Genomic DNA, 10430 nt, shown 5'->3' on the forward strand with positions numbered 1-10430 from the left:
CAGAGATAGGGAAGGAGAGACAAGGTCTGCGAAACATGGCAGCTACCTCTGAATCTCCGAAAAATTAGCTGTACAGAAGAATCAACACCCGCTATGTCCGGGAACACCTGGATCTACACACGAAGTGCAGGGTGTAGTATGAGTACAACCAACTCAGCAAGTAACAATAATAACTAAGGAACTGAAGATAATGACGAGCTACACAGTCATAGTTCACTTTCAGTAGTTCCAGCAAAGAATAGACATGCTTTCAAATCCGGCAGTTTAAGTCAAATCAATTTTATACAGTTCAATTTCAAGTAATTCGGATATAAATTCTTTCAGATATTTCACAACAATGACAGATAGCAACCAAGTGCAACAACAAATGCAAAGCAAGTACAGCCTCTCAGGCAATAGTCACTCAGCTCAACCACTCGGCTCTCAGCCCTCAGCACTCACACTCAATGGGTACCCGCGCTCACTGGGGGTGTGTACACACTCCGGAGGGGCTCCTACAGCCCAAGCACTATAATCTGCACGGACAAATCACGTGCTGCACGGATAACTCACGTGCCATAATATAAATATCTGGATCCGCACGGCCAACTCACGTGACACACGGCCAACTCACGTGCTATAGTATAATATAAGGATCTGTACGGCCAACTCACGTGCTGCACGGACAACTCACGTGCTATAGTATCAATATCTCACAATCAGGCCCTCGGCCTCACTCAGTCATAAATCTTTCCAGTCTCTCGAGCTCTTAATAATCATGAAATTAGCCCAAACAATAATGATATGGTGTATCAATAATAATAACAGAGACTGAGATAAAATGTGCAAGTAAAAACTGAGACGGAGTAAATATAGCATTTAGCAGACAATTCAACAAGTACACGACCTCTGTGGGTCCCAACAGTACTATCATATAGCCTAAGTATGATTTCTAACATGATTTATAGTCAAATTTTATCAACACATAGAGACCATATAGCTAACAATAAATTATTCAACTTTACACTTTCCCGGGACAGACCAAGTCACAATCCCCTCGGTGCACGCCCACACGCCCGTCACCTAGCATGTGCGTCACCTCCAAAATAATGACATGATACCAAAATCTAGGGTTTAATACCCTCAGCACCAGATTTAAAAATGTTACTTACTTCAAGCCGTGAAATTCTTATTCTGCAATGTCCTTTCCTTGTGAATTGGTCTCCAAACGCCTCGAATCTGGTCATAAATAATTCATTTCAGTCAATAAAATTCATTAAATTAATTCCATAAGAAAATAATGATTTACCATAAAAATCCAAAAATTAGCTCAAAAATCGCCCGTGGGGCCCACGTCTCGGAATCTGACAAAAGTTACAAAATCCGAAAGCTCATTCCACCGCGAGTCTAACCATACTAATTTTACCAAAATCCGACATCAACTCGACCTCCAAATCATCAAATATTATTTCAAATCCCTAAGTTCAAAACCCCCGATTTACACCTCAAAAATATGTAATCTAGTCGGATTATTCGATGATAATTCAATATTATGGAGTCGAAATGATCACAAGGGACTTACCTCAAGTTTTCCCGTGTAAACCTTGCCCAAAATTGCCCAACCTGAGCTTGAAATGCCCAAAAATGGCAAAAGCTCGGAACCCCTCTGTTTATGTACTGCCCAGAGGTTTTCGCACCTGCAGCAACTTGGCCGCTTCTGCGCCAACCGCATGTGCAGAAAAAGTCCCGCATCTGCGGGACTTTGACGCATATGTTGGGTCAATGAAGAAGAAAATTTCAGGGATGCTGGATTTGGTACCGGTGGAACCAAGCGGCTTAGTGGTGGAGCTGGAGATTTTGACGGGTCTATAGAGAGGGTGAAGACTTCGATGGTTCTTTCTTTTGCCCTTTCAAAATAGGGAAAAAATTTACTGAAAGAAATAATTGAGGGAAATTTTTGATGAAATCTTTTTCTTTATTTTAGAACACACTTGTTATGTTATTTTTGTGATTAAAAAGATAGCACGCTTTAAAAGCGTTGTATATAGGTGAATAAGTGTTGCCAAATATTTTATGATTTGGCAACCCTTAAAAAACGTTGCCTTTACGTTTAGAAAGTACACTTTAGAAACGTAGCTTAAACTTCCGTGGCCAAAAGCTCAAAATAAAGGCTACACTTTTAAAGCATTCCCATAGACACTATTGGCAACACTTTTCCAACGTTGTCTAAAATTAGTGTGGTCTTAGGCCAAATTTGTTGTAGTGAAGGTACCTCTATTCTCTCTCATCTTGACACCTTTGATTCCATTCTTATGGATTTGAGTAATATAGATGTTGAAATTAAAGATGAGTATCAAGCCGTGTTACTGCTTTGTCCTCTACCCCCATCTTTTAAGCATATAAGAGATACTATGCTTTATACAAAGGATAATATCTCTCATAAGGATATTAAATATATCTTAAAATCAAAAGAACAGATAGATAGTGATATTACTGGCGAAGCTAATGGAACTCAAGTGGATGTTGGCTTATTTGGTAGGGGCAAATCCGACTCCATATCTAGATACAATAATTTAGAGTGTCGTTATTGTGATAAGAAAGATCACATTATCTCTGAAAGCTATAAAATGAAAAATAAAAAAACGCATAAAGAAATAAAAAATAAGCACAAAAATACTGACACCGCCGAAGCTAGTGTAGTAACTGATGAGATTGAGGGAACTATATTTTTAGCAACTGAAACTAGTTTCAGAGTAGACAATGAGTGAATTTTAGATTTTGGTTGTTCATATCACATGTGTCCTAGCAGAAACTTATTTTCTACATATGATTCAGTTGAAGGTGGAGTTGTCCAAATGGGTAACAATGTTACTTGTAACGTTATTGGCAAAGGTACAATTCGGATCAGAATGCACGATGGTGTGGTGAGAACTCTCACCGACGTTAGATATGTTTCTGAGTTGAAGAAAAATCTATCTCTTTGGGCACTTTAGAATCCCTTGGGTGCAAATTCACTGGTGAAGGTGGCGTTCTAAAAAATTTTCAAGGGGCTCTTGTGATCATGAAACCACACAGATCTGGTTCGTTGTATACTTTATTGGGATCCACTATTATAGGCCCTACTACAGTTTCGGTATCAGATAACTTGTCTAATTTTGATGGCATTAAATTTTGACATATGCCCATTGGAGCTTTTGCGGAGAAGGTGGAGCAAACTTACTATATCAGCCAAAATTAGGCCAAGGTGGAGATTTGTAATTATGGCCAATATTTTGGCTAATGGAGCCCATCTCACATAAACATAAGTATCTTTGCAAAGTGTAGACTTTGTTGGCAATATTCTTTGTGACCCAAAAATATTGCATTGTGTAGTAGACATCATTTACACAAGTTATATCTCTTCTTTTACGCCTAAGAGGCCAGGACTTTTTTGCCTATAAAAGGGATGGTCATTAGTTCATTTTAAACACACCAACAAGACTTGAGTCTTCATTTCTTATATCTTCCTTTCCTCCTTTATTAAGAGTATTTTGTATGAGAGTTAGTGTTGGGAAGCACTTGTGTGAACTCTTTCTTTGGAGTGAACTTGTGAGATTATTGTCTTAGGGTATTTGGGATTAATTAGAGTGTTTACTCTAATTTTGTACTCTCTTTTGTACTCTTGTTAGTATAGTAAAATTGCTCCTCTCCGCTTGTGGACGTAGGTCACACTGACCGAACCACATTAAATTGGTGTCTCTTTAATTATATGCTTTAATTGTCGTTGTTATCAACTTGCATTGTCTTTATTATTGTCATTATACCGTTGTTTGGTTAAATTCCACACTACCCGGGTTCCCGATCTTAACAGAAATAAACAAGGAGTAGCCGCAACATTGCCATAAGAGCGGTGGACATTTACTTCTGCTCCAGGTGCTTAGGGAAAAAGTCCGCACTGATGTTGTAGTCTGTATTGCTCAAAGAAATATCCATTTTTCTGTTTGTTAGTCACATTAGAGTTATGGTTTGCTTAAAGCAAGTTGAGCACACTGAGCAAATGTTTCGGTAGTACTAGGGGAAGCATAACAACTTCTGCAGCTGTTCTGGTGATTAACAACAACTAATAACATGATATAAATTTCAGCTTATGCTGTGTGCGGCAAATGTGTCGAGATGCCATCCCCCGCAACATGTCCTATGCCTGAGAAGACTGATTTCGAGCCCTTCATAGTCGAACTAATGAAAACTAAAGACGATTTAGAAAAGAATTCAAGAATTACCTTCTTTTAATTAGAATTTTGCGAGGTCAGCCTTTTTTAAAAATCAATTAGAGGTGATGAATAAGATCATTAAAAAGATATTAATTTTTTTTAAAAAAAAAGGGAGGTGGGGATAGGGAGAATCACAACAATTAACAAAGACGTGCTTTTAATTCTTGGAGATGAAATCTTTTCTCAGTGAAGCATTTTATATCTATTTCTATCTTCACCCTTGGTGAGGCAGCATCTAAGCAAGGAATTGCTAGTTAAGTAAGTTCTCTAGAGATAAATTAATACATGGTTAGCTCATAATACCTTTATTTTAATGTAGAGTTACTACAAATAAGCAAATAAACGCACATATCATGCTCTAGTCTTATTAATAATAATGAAAAATAAAGACGCTCATGGTCGTGTAATAAATAGAATATTTAAGCTTGTAAAGTTGTATCAGCGTGACTGAAAATTCACATGTCAACTAAAAGGAGTAAATGTTAGTAAAGGTTGGGTTTTTTAATTAGGTTATAGCAAAATTGGAGGGAAGTTCACGGTAAAATATGGAAGGGAAGGTAAAACGTGTAGACCTGAGGGTTTGGCAAGAAAAATTGTAGGGATAGGGGCAACAGGACGGTAATGACCTCGCCTAAAGATATGATATATTGCTAATAAAACTTAAAAACAAGACAAGATAAAGCTACTTCTACCTAATCAGACCCCTCCCTATATACCTTCATTAATATTAGGCTTATTAGTCAAAAGATTAGGCAGATAATTCATTAAGGGAATGGAATTGATGAAACAGAAAAGGTTAGGAATGGAACTGGTGAAACTGGAAAAGGTTACTTTCACTCCCTATATATATATTGGATGAAGAACATGTGTTAGTAAAATTCATATACTACCCCCATTTTTGCTAAAAAACAGACCGAACGCCTTTGAGTTATTAGCTCATTGTTATTAATATAAGTAAACATGGCTTCATCCATGGATAAAATTGTTATATCCAATGAAGAGGAAAATTCAATGATGAAGGCTATGCATCTTCCTACTGGTTTAATCCTTAACATGGTTTTGAAAGCTGTCATAGAACTTGGCTTGTTTGAGATCATAGCAAAAGCAAATAGTCAATTATCCTCCTATGATATTGCATCTCAACTTCCCACAAAAAACCCTAAAGCCCCACTTGTTCTTGAAAGGATTCTAAGGTTTCTTGCAAGCCAATCTTTTCTCACTTCCAACATTTCCAAGGATGATGATGGAAAAATTCACACATCATACAATTTGACACCTTTGAGCAAGAGTTTAATATCCGATAAAGACGGATCATCTTTTGCTTCCTTTTTACTATTGGCGACTGATCGAGTAGCTGTTAATTCCTGGTACAATTTAATATTTTCTCATATTTAGTTCATTGAGTTTAACTTCTATACACTAACGTATAAGAATTTTGTACTATCAAGTCACATACTTGCTACAAGAAGACAAAATACATTGATTGTGTAAAGCTTTTGTATATTGTTAGTCTATTTAAGTTAAATCCTTGTTTCATTTGTGATTCGAGATCTATGTTGATTGGATATATTTTGACTTCTTGTTAAGGATTCATTTGAAAGATGCAATTCTAGAGGGTGAAATACCATTCAACAAGGCTCATGGAATGCATGCATTTGAATACCATGGAAAAGATAGTAGATTCAATATGGTGTTCAATAAAGCTATGCAAAACATCTCTTCCATTGAAATGAAGAGAATTCTTGAGTCTTACACTGGCTTCCAAGGAGTAAAAGAGGTCATAGATGTGGGAGGTGGACTTGGGGTATCATTAGCTTCTATAATTTCCAAGTATCCTAATATCAAGGGTATTAATTTTGACCTACCCCATGTCATCAAAGATGCTCCTAACCATGCAGGTAATTTATTTTCCTTAATTATTAAGGATTTTTTTTACTTTTAGCCCGCACCAGAAACTATTTATATTTGGTAGCCGAAAAAGTGTATAAAATTTGTATAATTTTTGTATATAACATACAAAATATATATATATATATATATATATATATATATATATATATATATATATATATATATATATATCAAAAATATATATTTTTTCGGCTATTATTTTGAGAGCGGCTATACACTGTTATTTTCCCAATTACTTACTAATCATATTAATTGAATAGGGATCATATTCTTGAACTAATTATCTTCTTGTTAGTCCCAAACAACCCGTTTATATTTAAAAAATTAGAGCTGTATTTGATTGATATTGAAAGATCAAATTAAGCTTCAACTCTTGCTTGTTATATTAGGCATAGAGCATGTCGGAGGAGATATGTTTAAGAGCGTTCCTAAAGGGGAGGTAATCATTCTCAAGGTCAGTATTCTTTGTCATATTGATACGGAGATTTAACTTATATACACTGGTATTGTAAAGATTCTTTTAATTATATTAGTTGTGTAGTTTAATCTTTGATAATAACTTGGTTGTCATTTTTACCAAGTTACTATTTAATACATATCATAAAAGTTTACTTGCAATTTTCTTATAAGTAACCTGTGTAACTATTTTTTTACATCATCAGGTTAATTCTCTTGGTGACAAACATGATCTAATAACCAAGAAAATAAATAGAAGCAAATTACAAAATTATATCGATAATGGAATTTGTTTTACACTGTCAATGTATATGTTGTAGGCGATACTTCATGATTGGGATGATGACCATTGCCTGAAAATATTGAAGAATTGTTGGGGAGCTTTGCCAGAAAATGGTAAGGTTGTGGTAATAGAACAAATACAGCCAGAATATCCAGAGACTAATCTTCTCTCTAAGCATTCATTTGGTACTGATATGTTAATGATTACTGTGTTTAATGGAGGGAAAGAAAGAACAAAGCAAGAATTTGAAGCTTTAGCAAAAGAAGCTGGATTTTCTGCACTCAAAATTGCATGTCGTGCATATTATTGTTGGGTCGTGGAATTGTACAAATGTTAAGTTATTATACTTAGTCGGAGGCAGAGCTAGGGATTTGAAGTTACTGGAATTGGGATTCTAGCCTTTTTATGTTATTGGATTATAAAGTAAGAATTTGTACCTATTTAATGAATTTCTTAAGAAAAATATACGATTTGCACTAAAGCTACAGGGTTCGGCCGAACCCGTTACCAATCTCTAGCTCCGCTCCTAACTTAGTAATGGCTTTAATATTTTTGCTGTAATAAGTCTTGATAGAACAAAAAGTTGGTCTATGTATTTTCTGTATTATTATATTATGATGTTAAAAGTATAACATGATGTCCTTGAAGTTCCTAATTGAATAAAGAGAATCCTAATATCTTGGATTTGTTTTTATTATTATCTTTTACTTGTTATAGTTCAAAAGAAAATATTTTTGTTGGTTGGAGTGTAAAAATATATATCTCTTTAAAAGGTACTCACTATTTATTAAAGATTGATAAACTTTTTTTTAATTCTGTTTATTAATCAGTAGGGGAAGAGAAATGAGGGAGGGAGTTATACGAACCGGAATCAAACCTCCCCAACAAGGTGAAAGTTTGACTTGCCAACCAACTATCGATACTAAGATTCCCCTTAAAAGATTTATAATAACGTCATCAAATTGGATAATTAATTTTTTCATGAAATTTTTGAGTGTTAAAGATTGATAATAATGTCTAGATGTTGACTAAAATAATGATATGGAGTTAGAAGTTTAAATAATTGAAAGAAAAATAACTTCCGTCCAAAAGTGAGGGACTTTAATATATTGGACAACTAAAGTTAAGGGTGTACATGGACTGGGTTGGTTTGGTTTTCAACTAACATCATCATTCCTCGACTTGCATGCGCAGTCCGTACCACTTTTCGAAAAAATTTTATGTGAAAAATAGATTAAAATGTGAAATAGAGCTTTAAAACTCAATTGGGTTGACTTTGGTCAATATTTTGAACAAATGGACCCAGATCAATATTTTGATAGTTTTAGTAGGTCCGTATCGTGATTTGGGACTTGGTCGTATGCGCGGAATCGAATTCGGAGGTCCCTAACTCGAATTATCGCATGTTGTCGAAATTTTGAAGTTTAAAGGCTTAATGACTTTAAAGAATTGACCAATGTTTGACTTTGTTGATATTGGGTCTGTATTTTGATTTCGGAATGCGGTGTAGCTCCATTACTATATTTATGATTTGTCTGTCAAAATTGGGGGAAAACAGAGTTGGTTTGATGTGATTCGGACGTCCAGTTGTTAAAATAGAAACTTTAAAGTTTTCTTGAAAATCTCATTTCTCCTATTCGTAATTCTAGGTGTTAAATTGGTGTTTCGATCGCGCGAGCAAGTTCGTATGAGGTTTTTTGACTTGTGTCCATGTTTAATTTGGAGCCCCGAGGGCTCGGGTGAATTTCAGATAGGCTACGGATGGTTTGGAACTTAGAAAATCTAGTTTTTACTTAGCTTCAGCTGTCATATGATTTTCTTCTATGCGATCGCGTGGCTACATCGGCGATCACGAAGGCTTAGTGTCACTGATGAAAATTTAAACTATGCGATCGTATAGTAAGGTTCGCGATCGCACAGTGGTAGCAAGCAAAGCACCGTGAACGCGAGGGCCAAGACGCGTTCGTGTTAGAAGGAATGAAGGCAGAAGCTGGGCACGATATTTGTGCTATGCGATCGCATAAGGCAGTACGTGATCACGTAAGGCTTTGAAAATGTTCTCCACGATCGCATAAGCCCTTCCGCTGTAACGATCCGGCCAGTCGTTTTGAATATTATAACCTCGTTCCCCCATTTACTGCTCAAATTATGTCTTATAATTAATTTATGACTTATCGGGTTAGTTGGTTCGGTGAGGTTTTGAAATGATTTAGAGCGCTTAGTTCCAAGGTTTAGAATTTAAGTTGAAAAGGTTGACCGGATGCTAACTTATGTGTAACGACCTCGGAGAAATTTTGCTAAGGAAAATAAGTTTTGGTGGTGCCGAGGTAGATCAATTATTACAAATTAAGTAGGAAATTAAGTTTTGGTGGCTCAGACTTTTTGGGTTGAATAATGCATCGAAGTGCAAAGGAAAATTTTGTCAGAAAATGATCATTTCTGCGACCATATAATGGTCGCAAAGTGGATCGGGAGGTTCATAGATGGCCTCACTTTTCAGCTGCGATTACTCATGACTAGAGAGAGAGTGTCTAGTGCTACTTTCGACGAGGTTGTTGACATTGCTCATCAGATTGAGATGGTTCGCAACCAGGAATGGATTGAAAGGGAGGCTAAGAGGCCTCGTGGTTCCGATGATTTTAGCGGTGTTCCTTCAGGGGGTCAGTTTTACCGTGGTAGGGGTCATTCTTACAGACACGCTCAGGCGGGTCGTCCGGTTCATCGTGGTGCATCAGCTAGCCACGGTTCTTACAGTGCTCACTCAGGCCAGTCTTCATTTAGTGCACTACCAGCTCAGAGTTCTCATCATGCCTCGTCTTCTCAGGCTTCTACAGGTAATTCTTCGGGTTATCAGGAGCAACAGTTCTGACAGAGGAGGGGTTGTTTCGAGTGCAGAGAATTGGGTCATTTCAAGAGAGATTGTCCTAGGCTGTTGAGTGGGGCTCCACAGCAGAGTTCTCGACCAACGGCACCAGAACCAGCAATTACACCACCCGCCTAACCAGCTCGGGGTGGGGGTCAGGCAGCTAGGGGTCGCCCAAGAGGGGGAGGCCGATCAGGTGGTGGTCAGGCCCAATTCTATGCTTTTCCTGCCAGGCCAGATGCTGTTGCTTCAGATGCAGTGATCACAGGTATTGTTTCAGTGTGCCACAGGGAGGCTTCTATATTACTTGACCCTGGTTCTACTTATTCATATGTATCATCGTATTTTGCTCATTATCTGGATATGCCCTGTGAGTCCTTAGTTTCACATATTAGTGTATCTACATCGGTGGGTGATATTATTACTGTGGACCGTGTGTATCGGTCGTGTGTGGTAACTATTGGGGAACTGGAGACTAGGGTTGGTCTTTTATTACTCGGTATGATTGATTTTGATGTAATCCTGGGTATGGATTGGTTGTCTCCATGTCACGCTATTCTGGACTTTCACGCAAAAATCGTGACGTTGACCATGCCGGGGTTGCCAAAGGTTGAGTAGAGGTGTTCTCTAGATTTTGTTCCTAGAAAGATAATTTCTTATTTGAAAGCCCAATGTATGGTTGGGAAGG

General features: G+C 37.1%; 1 protein-coding gene across 1 annotated transcript; it reads left to right on the plus strand.

Moving 5' to 3' along the window:
• The first annotated feature begins 5100 nt into the window (after positions 1 to 5100).
• Positions 5101 to 7579, plus strand: LOC142176773 (myricetin 3-O-methyltransferase 3-like). The gene is made up of 4 exons (XM_075245098.1): positions 5101 to 5596; positions 5817 to 6127; positions 6530 to 6594; positions 6917 to 7579. The coding sequence occupies exons 1-4, from the start codon at positions 5190 to 5192 to the stop codon at positions 7214 to 7216; spliced, it is 1083 nt and encodes a 360-aa protein (XP_075101199.1). The 5' UTR covers positions 5101 to 5189; the 3' UTR covers positions 7217 to 7579.
• The last annotated feature ends 2851 nt before the right edge of the window (positions 7580 to 10430 follow it).

The sequence above is a fragment of the Nicotiana tabacum genome, chromosome 22, assembly GCF_000715075.1.
Source record: "Nicotiana tabacum cultivar K326 chromosome 22, ASM71507v2, whole genome shotgun sequence".
NCBI lineage: Eukaryota > Viridiplantae > Streptophyta > Magnoliopsida > Solanales > Solanaceae > Nicotiana > Nicotiana tabacum.